Source organism: Onychomys torridus, chromosome 6 (genome assembly GCF_903995425.1).
Source record: "Onychomys torridus chromosome 6, mOncTor1.1, whole genome shotgun sequence".
NCBI classification, from domain to species: domain Eukaryota; kingdom Metazoa; phylum Chordata; class Mammalia; order Rodentia; family Cricetidae; genus Onychomys; species Onychomys torridus.
The window spans coordinates 63721730-63737682 of NC_050448.1; the positions used below are offsets into that span (position 1 = coordinate 63721730).

General features: G+C 41.3%; 1 protein-coding gene across 5 annotated transcripts in view; it reads left to right on the forward strand.

Moving 5' to 3' along the window:
• The window catches only part of Lrba (LPS responsive beige-like anchor protein), a 578506-nt gene that overhangs the window by 518806 nt on the left and 43747 nt on the right, over positions 1 to 15953 (forward strand). For 4 of the 5 annotated variants that reach the window (XM_036190835.1, XM_036190833.1, XM_036190837.1 and 1 more), the window contains 2 exons: positions 7594 to 7683; positions 12104 to 12296. In XM_036190835.1, coding sequence (XP_036046728.1) covers positions 7594 to 7683; positions 12104 to 12296 — 283 coding nt within the window. The remainder of the gene's footprint in view (positions 1 to 7593; positions 7684 to 12103; positions 12297 to 15953) is intronic. The other variant, XM_036190836.1, reaches the window with a different exon arrangement.

Consider the following 15953-nt stretch of genomic DNA (forward strand, 5'->3'; position numbering starts at 1 on the left):
CCAAGTAAAGAGACCATCACAATATCCAATGGTTGAAATTATAGGGACTCAGATTCAGAAGAGAAGTAAGAGAACCTTACAACTGATTATATGGTAAAGAGAAAGGGTACCATTTAAAATGTTCTGAGATTCTGAACATACAATCACCAGCCTGAGGGATGCCAGAATAAAATTAACTTTTCCAGATCTTAGCATGTTTATTTTAGGCATGAGATGGCACATAGCATATAGCAAACAAAGGCATGGGTGAGCACTCTCTACAGGTGCACAACCCACTGGGTTTGGATTTGGAGATGTTTCAAACAACAGTAAACTTTGAAGCTTGGTAGAAATCCTTTCTAGAAGAGGAGGCCTCAGTTGAGAACCCTGGCATGCACAAGAAGGGAATTTGCAGTGATGAGTTAATTTGTACATAGGAATGAAGTTAGCAGAAGATCAGGAGTGAAAGAGAATAGATCTAATGTAAAACCAAGGGAGCTGCAGAAGAAAGTGAAGAGACAGTTGTAACCAGCACAAGTCACTGCTACCGGGGTAGTCACCATGGAAATGGCAGGTGAGTTTTAAGATGATAGGGAGAGTCTAGACTGGTTGGCAGACACGGGATGTGGCTATGCAGCTTGAAGATCATAATCATTAAAGTGTTCTCAGTTACTGTTGCCCTCAAGAAGACCTTCCCTACTTTTTTCACCTTTGACTAACTCAACGTTAGCCAAGAAGCAAAACATTTAGGTCTAAGAATGTTTGATACCTTGAGGACTGGGAAAGAAACTGATTATTATTTAATCTATCATTATTCTGTTATTGATAGGATAATCACACTATGTTGTGCCACTTAAAACAGTCTGTGTTGTTTACATTTCTCATTGCTGTGGCAAAATGCCTAACAAAAGCAACTTGAAAGAAGGGTTTGTTTGGCTTTAGGTTTTGAGCCTATGGTCTATTGTGATGGAGTAGGGCTGTAGTGTAGCTGGCCACACTTTTTCTGTAGTCAGGAAGCAGAGAAAGATGATTGCTGGTGTTCAGCTCCCTTCCCTCCTTGTCTACTTCCTATTCAGTCGAAGTCTGGAACCACAGAATGGTTCCATGCACATTCATGGTGGGGTTTGCAGGCTCAGTTAAACCTTTCTGAAAATACCCTCCCAAACACATGGAGAGGGTGCATTTCGATGATGACATAGTAAAGACTGGTCATCCCACGAGCATTTCCTCAGAGTGCTCAGTGGTGTCCTGGCTCTATCAAAGTGGATGTTTCAGTCAGGAACTGTGCTGCTCATCTGTAATCCCAGCACTTCAGAGGCAAAGACAGAAATCACGACTTAGAGGGCAGCTTAGACTGCCTTTTGGGACCATCTTAAAAATAAAACACAACAAAACTTTCCAAAATGTTTAAAAGAAAAAATCAAAATTTTTGACAGTTACCTCATCAGTTATATCTTTTCACAGTTTTGATTTGTTTTCAAACAGTGTATAGAAAGTCCTAGGGATATTCCTAGAGCCTCATGCATGCTAAGTATGTCTCTTAGTCAGGGTTTTTATTGCTATGAAGAGACACCATGACCACAGCAACTCTTACAAAGAAAATATTTATTGCAGTGGCTTACAGTTCAGAGGTTCAGTCCATTATCATCATTGTTGGGAGCATGGCAGCATACAAGGCAGATGTGGTGCTGGAGAAATAGCTGAGAATATTACATCTTGAAGGCAACAGGAAGTTGATGGATAGTCACACTGAGGAAGCTTGAACAAAAGAGACCTCAAAGCCTGTCCCCACTGTGACACACTTCTTCCATTAAGGCCATACCTCCAACTAGTGTCATTCCCTCTGTGGGCCATTTTCTTTCAAACCACCACATTCCGCTCCCAAAGGCTTATAGCCATATAATAATGAGAAGAAGAAGAAGGAGAAGAAGGAGAAGAAGAAGAAGAAGAAGAAGAAGAAGAAGAAGAAGAAGAAGAAGAAGAAGAAGAAGAAGAAGAAGAAGAAGAAGAATGCATTCGGTCCAGCTTTAAAAGTCCCCATAGTCTACTATTAGAGTCTCACCAATGTTTTAAAGTCCAAAATTCAAAGTCTCTTCTGAGATTCATGAAATCTCTTAACTGTAATCACCTGTAAAAATCAAAATAAAAAAGTAGATTACTTACTTCCAACATATAATGGCATACATTACCATTCGAAATCGCAGGGAAGGGAACAAAGTAAGGCCAAAAATCAGCTGGGCAGACTCCAAACTCTGCATGTCCATCCATATCTGATGTCAAAATGCTCTTCAAATCTCCAGCTCTGTTCAACTTTGTTGACTGCAACACACTTCTTTCTTATGGGCTGCTTCCACCCCCTGTTAGCAGCTCTGCTCGGCAAGTAACCCATGACTCTGGCATCTCTAACATCTTGGGTTCAGAGCTTCACACAATGGCCTCTCTACTAGGCTTCCATTCAGTAACACCCCTGACACATGCCTGGCAACCTTATTCCATAACTCCTGTCTTCTATCCTTAACTCTAAATCCAGAACCACATGGCCAAAGCTGCCAAGTTCTGCTCCTTGCTGGGCCCCCTTGTTCAATTATATCTTCACCAGCTTTCTGTCTTTCACTGACTAATCTTGGCTGTCCTGAAACTCTCTCTGTAGATCAGGCTGGCCTCAAACTCAGAGGTCTGGCAGCATCTGCCTTCCCAGTGCTTCCTGAACTAAAGGTGTACCCCACCACACCAGCTCTAAGCATTTCTTTAGTTCCTTTTCACAAGTTGGAAACTTGGCTGGGTGGGATCTTGCCCTGAGGTCACCAATCCCCATATTCCATTTCTTAATCTGTTTATCTCTATGAACACAGAATTTAGCTCCATTTCCTGGTGCTCTTTTTTTCTCCTCAAAATTTATATTTTGTATTTTACCTTGCTCAACTTGCTCTTTTTCATTATAAGTCTCCATTAGAGTTACCACTAAAAAACACACAAACAGAGTCTATACTAGGCTGTTTTGAAATTTCCTCTGCCAACAGAATTAATCCAAAATTCTTCACTTTAGCCTCAGGCAGACAAAAGACAGCTACTTTCTCCACCAAACTATCACAAGAATGATTTCTATGTAACATACTAAATTTCTTCTCTTCTGAAACATCTAGAGGTAGACCCCCCACAGTTCATCAAATCACACTCAGCACCACTGTCTTCCATGCTCCTGCTAGTATGACCACTAAGCAGTGCTTAAAGCATTCCACTGCTTTCATAACCCAAAGTACCAAAGTCCATCCTCCAAACAAACACATGGTCAGGTCTATCACAGCAATACCCCAGTCCCTGGTACCAACTTCTCTCTTAAGGTTTTTACTGCTGTGAAGAGACACCATGACCACAGCAACTCTTAGAAAGAAAACATTTAATTGGGGTGGCTCATTTACAGTTTCAGAGATTCAGTCCATTATCATCAGGGTAGGGAGCGTGGCATACAGGAAGATGTGGTGCGAGGAATAATAGCTGAGAGTGCTACATCTTGAAGGCAACAGGAAGTTGATGGACAGTCACACTGAGGAAGCTTGAACAAAAGAGACCTCAAGCCTGCTCCCACAGTGATGCTCTTCTTCCAACAAGGCCACACCTCCCTTTGGGGGCCATTTTCTTTCAAACCATCACATGTGTTCCACTCCTGAACTAAACTCCCAGACTCCATATCCCTTTAGTTCAAAACAGTATCAAGTGAAAGGTATTTTATGTTGTATTAAGACAGATACATGAAATTCTATCTGTAGTAAAGGTGTATGTGGTGTTGGGTCATGGTGATTTAGCATGTCCATGGTCATAACATTATTGGCCGTTGTCTTAGTTGTTTTTCCTGTCCCTGTTATAAAATGCCTTGACAAAAGCACCTAAGGAAAAAAAGTTCACTCTGGCACCTAGTCAAGGGTATAGTCCATCCTGGTGGGGAAGGCATGGTAGCAGGGTGTTGAGATACATCTACAGTGAAGAAGCTGCAACTCAGGAATGTTTGTACTCAGCTCACTTTCTCCCTTCTATGCAGCCAGGACCCAAGCCAGGGAGTGATGCTGCCCACTATAGACTCTGTTTCCACTTCATTAACGTAATCGGGGGAATCCTTCACAGACATGCCTAGAAGATAACCTAATCATCAGACATTTCTCACTGGTATCCTCAGAGGCTTGCCTCATAGGTGGCTCTATATCCTGTAAAATTGACAGTCAACTTACCCATCATAGTCATGTTCTTGTGGGGATGTTCTTCCATATTTCAGTCCACTACTTTCCCACCTATCCACCTCTCTCTGTGCCCTTTCTGCCTTCTTTCTTCCTCATTTAGATTCTCAAGTATAACCGTTCCTCCTGGTTTAGCTCTGGGTCTCTTTGTGTGTGTTTCTCCTGTGTTCTTCCTGAAGCATAATCAGTGAGTGTCTCAATCTGTGGTCCAGAGCCCTGAGCCTTACCCCTTGTATACCCTGTTTTCTATACATTGAGGTTTCATGTAAGATTTCATTTCAGGGAGAGGGAGAGAGCGCATACACAAGACAGCAAAACCAAAGCAGGTGGCTTCAGTTTCTCTTTGGGATGAGTGACACCCAAATCCACACCCCACACCTCAGAGCCAGGCTTGGACTTTCTTTTGCATATTTGACTGCAGAGTCCATGAGGCTGACAAGTTACTATCTTTCTCCTGTCAGACTAGTCTATACAACAGAAACCCTACTTCCACTCACGGCTTTACTGCTCTCTGAAACTGGAAGCTAAGACAGAAGGAAAGGGAGAGATGTCTGTCTTTACTTCCGTGCTCATAGTCACCGGTCTCTACAACGTATTGATTTTAAGATGTAATTTTCACACTCACCCTTTGTTTCTGTCACATAGCTTCTGCAGAATTAAGGTGCTCAACTCCTTTCTGACTGCTCTCTAAAGCTCCGAAGTGGACTCTTAGCCCAAAAATATACTTCAAAATCCAAGCCATATTTCAGTTTTCTAGAATGCCAGCCACCATTATGAGCCTTCGCAAAGACTCAAGATGTTTCTTCCTTCCCTGTTTCAGCTGTATTGAATGACCACACTGAATCCCAAACTTAGTATAAACAGCATTTGATTTAGTGCTTGATAGCATGAATGTACTAAGTACAATGCTGAACTTCTCACACATCATCTATTAACTTTCCAAACCACACACACACACACACACACACACACACACACACACACACACACACGAAGGGATTTTTTTTTTGCAATTTTTTCTTTCTTTCTTTCTTTCTTTCTTTTTTTTTTTTTTTGATAATTTGATAGTGAGGTTTTTTTAGTGTGAACTTGGTAGGTCCTGTTAAAATGTCAAAAGGTTGGACACACAAACCAGCCCTTGCCTCATTATGCTGTCCTATTACTGCATCTAAACACAGTTTGTTCAGTGAATTGTTGGTGATGACATAATAGATAATTCATACATTTTATACTCACCTTTCATCCGCAAGCTTATGTTTTTCTTGTGCTCAGCCTCATCCCTAACACCTTACAGTGTGCCTAACAGATGAGGAAACAGGAGTGCTAAAGGATTGACAGGTTGGCCTAGAAAAGAAAGCTGCTTAGGTGCAAATTTTGACTGTGCCATTTAATTGTCTTAAGCTAGATAGCCAGGATCTCTTTCTCTTTTCTTACCTATAAAATGAACCCAATAATGTTACAATAAAATTGAAAGTGACTTAGGAAAATTCCCGGGGAAAGTAAATTCCAAACAAGTAGTTGTTAGCTGCCCTCGGGGACTATTTGTTGACTTCATATTGAGGATCTAATTTATGCAAAGCACTTTGCCCTGGTGTTCATCCAAATATCACTTAACCTTTTATTGTTAGTTTATAGGTAAGAACATTTAAACTTGGGTTAGGAAACAGCATTAGCTCACAGAGTTTGTGCAGGTTGTGAGTGCAGAATTTGACCATTGCCCATGCTGGCTTTGTTCTCACAGAGATGCTGTCACGTATTCTTCATCCTTTTAAATGAAAAGGTTTTGAAGCTTGCCTTTACTCACTAGACAGATTGTTTCAAAGTATTATTCAACTTTCCAACTACATCCACTCTTCTTCATGGGGGGGGGAATATATTTTTTACTTATTTTTATTTTACATACATTGATGTTTTGCCTACATGTTTGTCTGTGTGGGGATGTCAGATCCCCTGGAACTGGAATTGCAGATAGCTTTAAGTTGTCATGTGGGTGCTGGGAATTGAACCCCGGTCCTCTGGAAGAACATTCAGTGTTCTTAACTGAAGAAACAGTAAGACCTAAGCAGAAGGTCTGATGTGTGTGGTTCAAGGCTAGCCTGAACTGCTGAGTGAGCCCCTGCTGCGAGGAAGGAATAAGGAGGGAGGGAGAGATGGACCTAATGAAACTCTATACTTTGTGCATTTCCTGATCACTGAATGCACAAGTGAATAAATGCTTTCATTGTTTCTACAGGGTCCTTGTAAAGACCATTAGAGGTCTCCTCAGCATATTAAAGTCTGAAATTAGTATTGGATAATGATTGTATTTCCTTGTTTATGATCTATTAAGTGTTTTACAGCATGAAGGTCCTATTGAGCATACAGAAATTGAAAACCTACTCTCTTAGGGATTACAGTTACAATATTTACAAGGTGAACATATATTTTCTTATGGATTTAAAGGATTTTTTTTCTATCTTTTAGTCTGGGAGTTAAGATTGGACTGCTTTGCTGGTATCCAAGAGCCGGCCCTATGTATTCTGGCTTCCTTTCTCATCACAAGCCTTTGAGTGTTTATTCATACACTCAGGTTCAAGATCCAGGGCAGATGTAGAGGGCCTCCTTTCATGGCTACTGTGTTTTCATGGGAGGAGACAGACATAAACAAGTAAACAAAGTAGCTAGATAACTATAGCTCTGTCTGGGTCTTCTGGGCAGGAGTCTTCTCCCATGTTGAGGGGGCTGGGAAGTAGTCATCTATGCCAAGTGGACAATAAGAGCATAAAATAGGGTGTTTTGCAAAACAAACACACACACACACACACAGTTCTGCTTAGTTGGTCCTGGCTGCACTGTCTCATGCTGGGACACAGCATATGGCTTTTACTTTGTTATTTAGCCCCTGAGGTTCAGAGAGACTGTCAACAGTAATGATCTTCCTGTGGCAGAAGTCATGCAGTGTCAGGCCATTTTCATAGGTACTGTACTGGGGTTGGTTTTTTCGCCCTCCTTTCTACTTGCAGATTGAAATGGAGACGAGAATCAAAGCAGAAACAGTTTTTCTAGCTGCCTGTAAGAGAGCAGCTACTGGTTGATCCCGATGATACAAGTGGAAATGGAAAGCAAGCAGCAGTAAGGAAGCAAAAAGGGATGCTTTCTTACCTTTGTAACCGCTCCTCTCTGCCCCATGCCACTGAAAAGACGAGAAAGATTGTAGCTTTGTAGAAACTTCCAGCATACTGCAGGGTGATCTCAGCCTCAGGTGCCTGGTCCCTGTGGAAACATGGGTTGGTTTTCAACAGGAATCTAGAAACAAGTATGAAGTAACATTTTGGGTGGCATTTGTCCTCGTGCCTGTAATTAACTCCTCCTAACCCTCACACTTGTCTGTCTGTGCCCCTTTCAGGCCGTGGAAGCTCAAATCCGCAGTTTTGGACAGACACCTTCTCAACTGCTCATAGAGCCCCACCCTCCCCGAGGTTCAGCCATGCAAGCGGTGAGTACAGTTTCCACTCCTGGTCAGCTCGTACCCACTATCCACACCAGTCGTCACCATGCATGAGATTCTCCGCCTCTCCTGGGCCTGCACACAACCAGCGAACACTACCACATTCTCCCCTGGAATCCTGAGAAAGTACACAGCTGCAGTGCTCTCACGGTGCATCAGCTCGTGGTTTTTGTTGCAAGGTTCAAAGGGACACAATTGTGTCTCTTCACTGGAGAATAAAGGACTCCATGTGTAAAATTTTAATTTTTTTCTAGTTGGATCCTGTTTCTTGATTTGTTTTTGCTACTGTGTTTATTTTTAACATCCCACTGTATTTTCTGGTTTCAGAATTTTAAAATTATTCCTATGTGCAGGTTCACTAAAGGTCAGAACCCAGAGGAGAAAGAAGGAATGGAGTTTGGCATACACAAACCTAGATAGCTTAAGACAGTGGTTGAGGTTTGTTGTGATTCAGACATCGATGAGTGTGCCTGCGCTCCTTTCATACTGGCTCAGGAAGTCACCACTGCAAGTGGCCCGAGAATGGCCACCCCTCTTTCTGTGTGGACTTACATCTCTTTCACCCTAAAGCTAGGACGGCTCACTCCCATGGTAGATCAGGAGCTGATGAAGCTTCTCGATCCCTGCTTTGAACTCATACATCATATATGCCAAGTTTCATTGGTCAGAACAAGTCAAATGCCAACCTAGAATCAGGACCTGGGCAGCAAAATGATATGGCTATTCTGCCTTTAGTTTCTGAACTATGTCTTGGAGTAGGGGGTGCTTACCAAACCAACAAATTGATTCACATGAAAATATTTTTTTAAAACTGACTATAGGAATTTTTTTCTTGCATTACCCCTAATAAAACAGTTTGCTCCTTACTGTTCTAGATCTAGACTAGAGACCATAAAATCTATATGCATTAATCTTATGAACAACTTATGATAAATCTAAATTCCATTCGGTGTCATAGAGATGGCAGTATTGTGACAGATGGTAGGAAGGTAAGATGAACATCCAGGAGGGCCTGAGACAGAGGTGATACCCTGCTGGCTGCTGGCTGGCCTTTGATCTTTTTTCTCTCTCCTCCGTTTTTCTGTGTCTTTTTCTTTCTTTCCTCTTAATGCCCTTTTTCTTCCTCCAAGAGTTTTCCCTTTTTTGTATAGTGACTTTGCCATAATAAACTACAAACATTAAAAAAAAATTTTGTATTACCATTTCTCTAGTGTATTTAAACCAGTGAAATCAGATGTAAGTAAACATCAATGGTGACTCCAGTGCACAGACAGACACACAAAGAACACATGTTTATCAAGAACAATGAGAGATAACGCCATAAGTGTAGGAAGAATGATTTCCATTTGGGCATATGGATTAGTCTTGCTAATTGCTTGGGATGGGACTTGGGCTGCTGGGTGATGGCTCATAGAAACCCTTCCACTGCTCCAGAGTTACTGCATAGCCGTGGCTCCTGGGCCTAGGTACCATTTCTTCCTTGTGGCAAAAGATTATTGGCTCCTGGAGGCAGATCTGTAGGGTAGAAGGCCCTTATTAACTTTATCCTTTGAATTGAATATCTGAATTCCTTTTCAGAACTGGACAAATTCTATTTTTAATCTGATACATAAGTGGGTAGCAAAGAAAGGCAATTAAAAAGAAACCAGTTTTCAGCAAGCATACCATTAATCTGGGGAGGCTGAATGAGATTTGGCTAGCTGTTTCCTACTTTTTCTCAGCCTGGCTAGCAGAAGCTCCTAGGATTAACAGGAGTTCTCAGTTTGTCTACATTGACACAGCCCAGCAGGACAGAGCATGCTCTCCTTCCCAGAGTTCGTGTGGTGGCTTGCAGAGCTGCATCCTCAGGGTGGAGCATGTTATCCTTCCTAGGATATAATGGAGCTCCCAGAGTTGTGCCTGAAGAGCTAACTGGAGGGACGGTGGGTTGTAAGCAGCAGTGGACAGTTGTAGAAGTTGAGTCTATTGCTTGCTATGGAAAGTATCTTGTCCTTGCCACATAGCCAAGAGTTGGCCCTAAGATTCACTGTGCAAACATGATGTTCTTCCTACACACTGAGTTGTTTTTTTCATGCTTTTTGAGGCTAGAAATATCAATTTAAGCCTAATAAAATTTATAGTATGAGCTGCTAATCTCAGAAAAATGTAGGAACTTCCTTTCAGGGAGACTTTATGATTCTGTTTACTCTGATTTTCTCTGAGTTTATAAATTGACTTTAGTAAATCTTTTTAAACAATATAGCTGAAAACAAAGCTTGAGATGCATAAACGGTCTTCATTTGCTTTCCCTGGGTTTTTGAAAGCTTGCCTCTAGGACATTGTCATTGCTCTCCTTCATCTTCTAGATCTAATTTCATAAAAGCCATATAAATAGATCTTTGTATAAAGGATTACTGATATCAGGTTTTTGTTTTTGTTTTGTTTTGTTCTAGAATTAAGGGCCTGCTTTTTATTGATTGATTTTTTTACTAACATTCAAATGCATTTCCATCCAACTGCCTCCCACCATATACACATATGAATATAGCAGAAATTAAAGCCACCTCGTGCTGCGATAAGCGCAGGAGCCATAATATACACCAGGTGTAGTAATTAGCAGGCACACGAAGGCTGCCTATTTGTCTGGTTTTGCTGCTGTTGCTGTATCCCCCTGTGTTTTCACACCATCAGATAGTTGGATTTAATTGAGGCCACATCAGATGAGGCATTACTGACACCTTTAATTGAATGAGCATCCAGGGAGGATTAACTCATAATATTGATTGGCTTTTAGCCACTTGCTCAGAAGGGTGTCTGGATAGCTTATTAGTTGCCTTTATTTACACCTTTATGCAAAGAGTGCAAATAGGAAATCTTAGTGCAATATGTTTTTCTAAGTACTCTTAATAACTTTTTTAAAAGGACTGATAATAAAAATGCAAATGTATTTAATTTTTTATTAGCAGTTCTGAATAAATGTGTTAAATATATGTGCCTCCACATTTACATATACCTGGTGTTTTGAAATATGATGGTAGGGAAGCAGCCAGAAGCATTTCATCAAAGTGTTTTGGTTCTGAATGATACTAATCAGCTATTAGAAAATAGACATGGTTGGAGAGAATGCTGGAAATGCACAGTGCAATTACTGTGTGATAGCAGAGGACCACAGAGGAGAAATAAAGCCAATAAATTAGAGCAGTGTTTTATGTGTCTCAGGTTATGACATATGGGCTATAGGAATGATCCAAATCCTTAGTAGTCTTCAAGATTTATTTTGCTGCTGATTATTAGAGAGTATTTTGCATAGTATTTTAAATTAATTTCTGACTCTTCTAAGGACATATCAAAAATGTCTTGAGCTTTAAGGGCGTTTTTGTTGTTGTTTGTAACTGAGAGGGAAAACAAGCAACAGTATTTCTATCCTGTTTATGGCTATGTACTGTACAAACATATTTTTACAAGTACATGTACATTGCTTTGAAACAACTTTATAACTAAGTCTACATATACATTCATAAATTCTCCACTATAATAATAAATACGTGCTTCTTACTTTTAAAAACTATATTTGTTTTAATCATTTCTGTCTCAGCTGTCAAAAATCTTCATGCTACTCAAGGCTTACTTTTGATTGTCCTTGGAAATTACCTTAGTTTTCTTTCATATCATTTGCCTATTCTCATTCTTTTTATTTTTGTTTAAAATAAAAAGATCACTGGGTGACAATTAATAGCAACTGGAATGGATTAATACAGCCCCCAATACTTAGTATTGCATGACAGTAAGCAAGGAAAGGGAGCCAATAAAATTTGTAGAGTTTTCTTTTAAATATTTATTTAATGTGCACTGATGTTTTGCCTGTATATACTCTGTGTAAGGATTTCAGAGTCCCTGGAACTGGAGTTACAGACAGTTGTGAGCTGCCATGTTGGTACCAGGAATTGAGTCCTCTGGAAGAGCAGTCAGTAATCATAACTGCTAGGCCATCTCTCCAGCCCAAATTTGTAGACTGTGAAAGTATTCAGTTAATGCATTCTACTTCAGTCACCAAAAATATCAACATGAGCTGAAGATGTAGTTCAGTGGTAGAGCATTTGCTTAACATGTTAGAGGCCCAATGTTCAGTCTCTAGTGCTGGAAAAAAAAAAAATAAAGTGCTAATGCCATAGGCAAAGCAAGCCAATCCTCAGCACAGCTGTGCACAAACTTTCTGAACACCACATTTCTTCTTGCAGCCTGTTTTAACATGATCTTCCTCTTCTTCTCCCGTATCCTCTCTCTCTCTCTCTCTCTCTCTCTCTCTCTCTCTCTCTCTCTCTCTCTCTCTCTCTCTCTCCCTCCCTCCCTCCCTCCCTCCCTCCCTCCCTCCCTCTCTCTCTCTCTGTCTTCTCCTTGTTTACTTGGGTCTTGTCTGTCCACTCAATAGTATCTCCTCCTGCAGAGTCCATTGATGTTCACAGACCAAGCCCAGCAAGATGTCATCATGGTCCTGAAGTTCCCTTCCAACTCTGCTGTGACCCACGTCGCAGCCAACACCCAGCCAGGTTTGGCAACTCCTGCTGTCATCACTGTCACTGCGAACAGGCTCTTTGCTGTGAACAAGTGGCATAACCTTCCTGGTGAGTGAGAAACAGACAAACTTTTAAAAGTTAGTCTCAGTCAAAATGGTGACTAGTTTAAAGGCTTAAAGAGATCCACCTGAGGCATGTAGTGTAAATATGTTTAGCACCTAATGGTTTCTGTTTGATCCTTGTCAATAAATACTGTTTCTAACATAACATTTTTTCCTAACAAAATATTTTAGTTTAACGGTACCCTGTGTTATGCCTGTAAGTGGCATATGTTTATCAGGTAACCACTTCCCAAATCATTCATTTGGATTACATCTGACGAAAAACTGTCTTTCGTCCAGAATCTACCAGAAGTTCTACTTTTTTTGCTCTTTTGAAGCTCTGATGATCAAACCTGAAGTCTTATACAGCAAGTGCTGTTCCAGTAGTTAAATCTCTGCCCCCAGCTAATAGGTTTTCTGTAAAATGCAAAAATAGGTTTCTCTGCCAATGTAATAAGCCAGATCAGGCTGAAGTGAAAAAGTGAAAGAACAGATTTATTTTGAGAAAAGCAACTCCCGTTGAGTCCTCCAGTCTCCAGAGACTGAGGTGGGAGAAGGGGCAGGAGAAAAATCACACAGCCGAACTAAAGCAGGGTGCTTGCGCACCCTTTAGGAGAGGGGTGATGAAGTGTCCACCACAAGCTGGCTTTGTGCCCAATTATAATGCTTTGGGTGGGGACTTAGGCCACTGGCAACTTGAGGGGAGGAGCCATCACAGCCGCCAAAAATGCATGTGAAACTGGGCTTTTTGGTGACTCTTCTCCTTTGGAGATTCTCTGAGAGGGAGGTTTGAAGAGAGAGAAATGAGGCTTTCCAGATCAAACAGGAGTGAGTTGGAGATTTCAGACTGAACACCAACCTTATCCTTTTATTCATGGCTTGGTAGAATTTGCTGTGGAACATATAAATTACAGAGTACAAATATTGCATACTCATTAGTACTGTCTTCTTCCACTGAGTGCCAAATAGCCATATTCAATTGAAATAATTGTTAGAATCCAAAACCATCTATCTTAGTTAAGATTTCCATTGCTATGAAGAGATACTATGACCACGGCAACTCTTATAAAGGAAAAGCATTTAATTGGGGTGGCTTACATTTCAGAGGTTCAGTTCATTGTCATCATGGTGGAGAGCATAGTGGTGTGCAGGCAGACATAGTGTTGGTTACATCTTGATATGCAGGCAATAGGAAATAGTCTGTCTCACTGGGAGACTTGAGCTTTGGCTTCAAAGCCCACTCCCACAGTGACATACTTCCTCCAATAAGATCACACCTACTCCAACAAAGGCATACCTAATAATGACACTCTCTTTTGGGGCTTTTTTTTTTTTCAAACCACCACATTCCACTCCCTGGTTCTCAAAAGCTTATAGCCATATCATAATGCAAAAATGCATTCAGTTCAACTTCAAAAGTCCCCATAGTCTGTAACAGTCTCAAACTTGTTTCAAAGTCCAAATTCCAAAGTCTCTCCTGAGACTCATGGAAATCTCTTAACTGTAATCCCTTGCAAAATTAAAACCCAAAGCACATCACATACTTCCAACATATAATGGCACAGGACATACATTACCATTCTAAAATGCAGGGAAAGGAACATAGTGAGGAAATAGTGGACTAAAGCAAGACCAAGAACCAGTTGGGCAAACTCCAAACTCTGCTTCTCCTTGTCTAATATCAAAATGCTCTTCAGATCTCCAGCTCCTTTCAGCTTTGTTGACTGCAACACACTTCTTTCTCTTGGGCTGGTTCCACTCCCTGTTAGCAGCTCTCCTTGGCAGGTATCCCACGACTCTGGCATCTCTAACATCTTAGGTTCTCCAAGGCAATCCAGGCTTCAACTTCACAGCTTCACACAATGGCCTCTCTAGGCCTCCAAGAACACCCCTAACACATACCTAGCCTCGGTGGCTTTCCTTAGTCTCAGAGGAAGATTCCATAATGCCTTTCTTATATCCTTGACTTTAAATCCAGAACCATGTAGCTGAAGCCGCCACCTTCTGCTTCTTGTTATGGCTGAACCATGGCCCCCTTGTTCAATTACATCCTCACCAGCTTTCTGTTTTCCATGGTTTTCTTTACTGCCTAAGCTTGGCTGTCCTGGAACTTGCTCTGTAGACCAAACTGGCCTCAAACTCAGGAATCTGCCGGCCTCTGCCTTCCAAGTGCGGGGCTTAAAGGTATGCACCACCACCACATTGGGAACTAAACTCTTCTTTAATTCCTTTTCACAAGTTGGAAATTTAGCTAGGTGGGATCTTGCCCTGAGGTCACCACTCCCTTTATTCCATTTCTTAATTTATCTCAGAACACAGATTTAGCTCCTGGCACCTCTTTTCTCAATCTACATTTTGTATTTGTATTTGCTTAGCTTTCTCCTTTTTCATTATAAATCTTTTTCAGAGTTAACACTTACAACCACATGACAGAGTCTATACTAGGCTATTTTGAGATTTCCTCTGTCAATGGAGTTAATCCAGAAATCTTCTTCACTTTTGCCTCAGGCAAACTTTTCGGACAAGGGCAAAAAGCAGCCACATTCTTCACCAAAATACCACAAGAACAATCTCTAGGCCACATATTAATATTCTTCTCCTCTGAAACCTCTTGATCCAGCTCCCCCATCCCAAATACACACAGTTAAATAACCCTTAGCACCACTGTCTTCCATGCTTCTACTACTGTGGCCCATTAAGCAGTGCTTAAAGCCTTCCACTGCTTTCCTAACCCAAAATGCTAAAGTCCACATTCCTCCAAACAAACACATGGTCAGGCCTATCACAGCAACACCCCAGTCCCTGGTACCAACTTCTGTCTTAGTTAGGGTTTCTATTGCTGTGAAAGGACACCATGACCACAGCGTCTCTTATAAAGGAAAACATTTAATGGGAGTAGCTTACATTTCAGAGGTACAGTCTTATTATCATCATGGCAGCACACATGGAAGACATGGGGCTGGCTACATCTTGATATGCAGGCAACAGGAAGTGGTCTGTTTTACTGTGAGTAGCTTGAGCATAGGAGACCTCAAAGCCCACCCCCACAGTGACACAGTTCTTCCGACAGAGCCACACCTCCTAATAGTACCATTCCTTTTGGGTGCCATTTTCTTTCAAACCACCAACACCATCCAAATTAGAATTATAGTCAAAATAACCACGAGGCTCCCAATCCAAGTTGGAAGAGGTGTCAGCATTTACCACAGTACCACTCTCTTGTCTTGACCAGGACAGGTGCTGAGCCTGCAGAGCTGCTTCATTCACCATTACTGTGGCTGGTCAGCGACAGTGGGAATGCAGGTGTCCTGACTACACCTTGGTGAATTAATGATTGCTTCTATTGGAGCAGGAATATTAGGATCTGAATTTTTCCACTATAATCCTTTTTTTGAAAACTCTTTTAACATGTATTTTTGTTTGTGTATATGGGTGTTTTGCCTGCGTATGTCATGTGTATGCAGTGTCTGTGGAGGCCAAAAGATGGTGACAGATCTCCTGGGACTGAAATTACAGACAGTTGTTAGCTGCCGTGTGGATACTGGGAACAGAACCTGGGTCCTCTAGAAGAATAGCCAGTGCCCTTAACTACTGAGCCATCTCTCCAGCCCACTATAATTTAAAAAATATTGTTAAGAAGTTTGGAAAATGTGTTCAAGTCCTA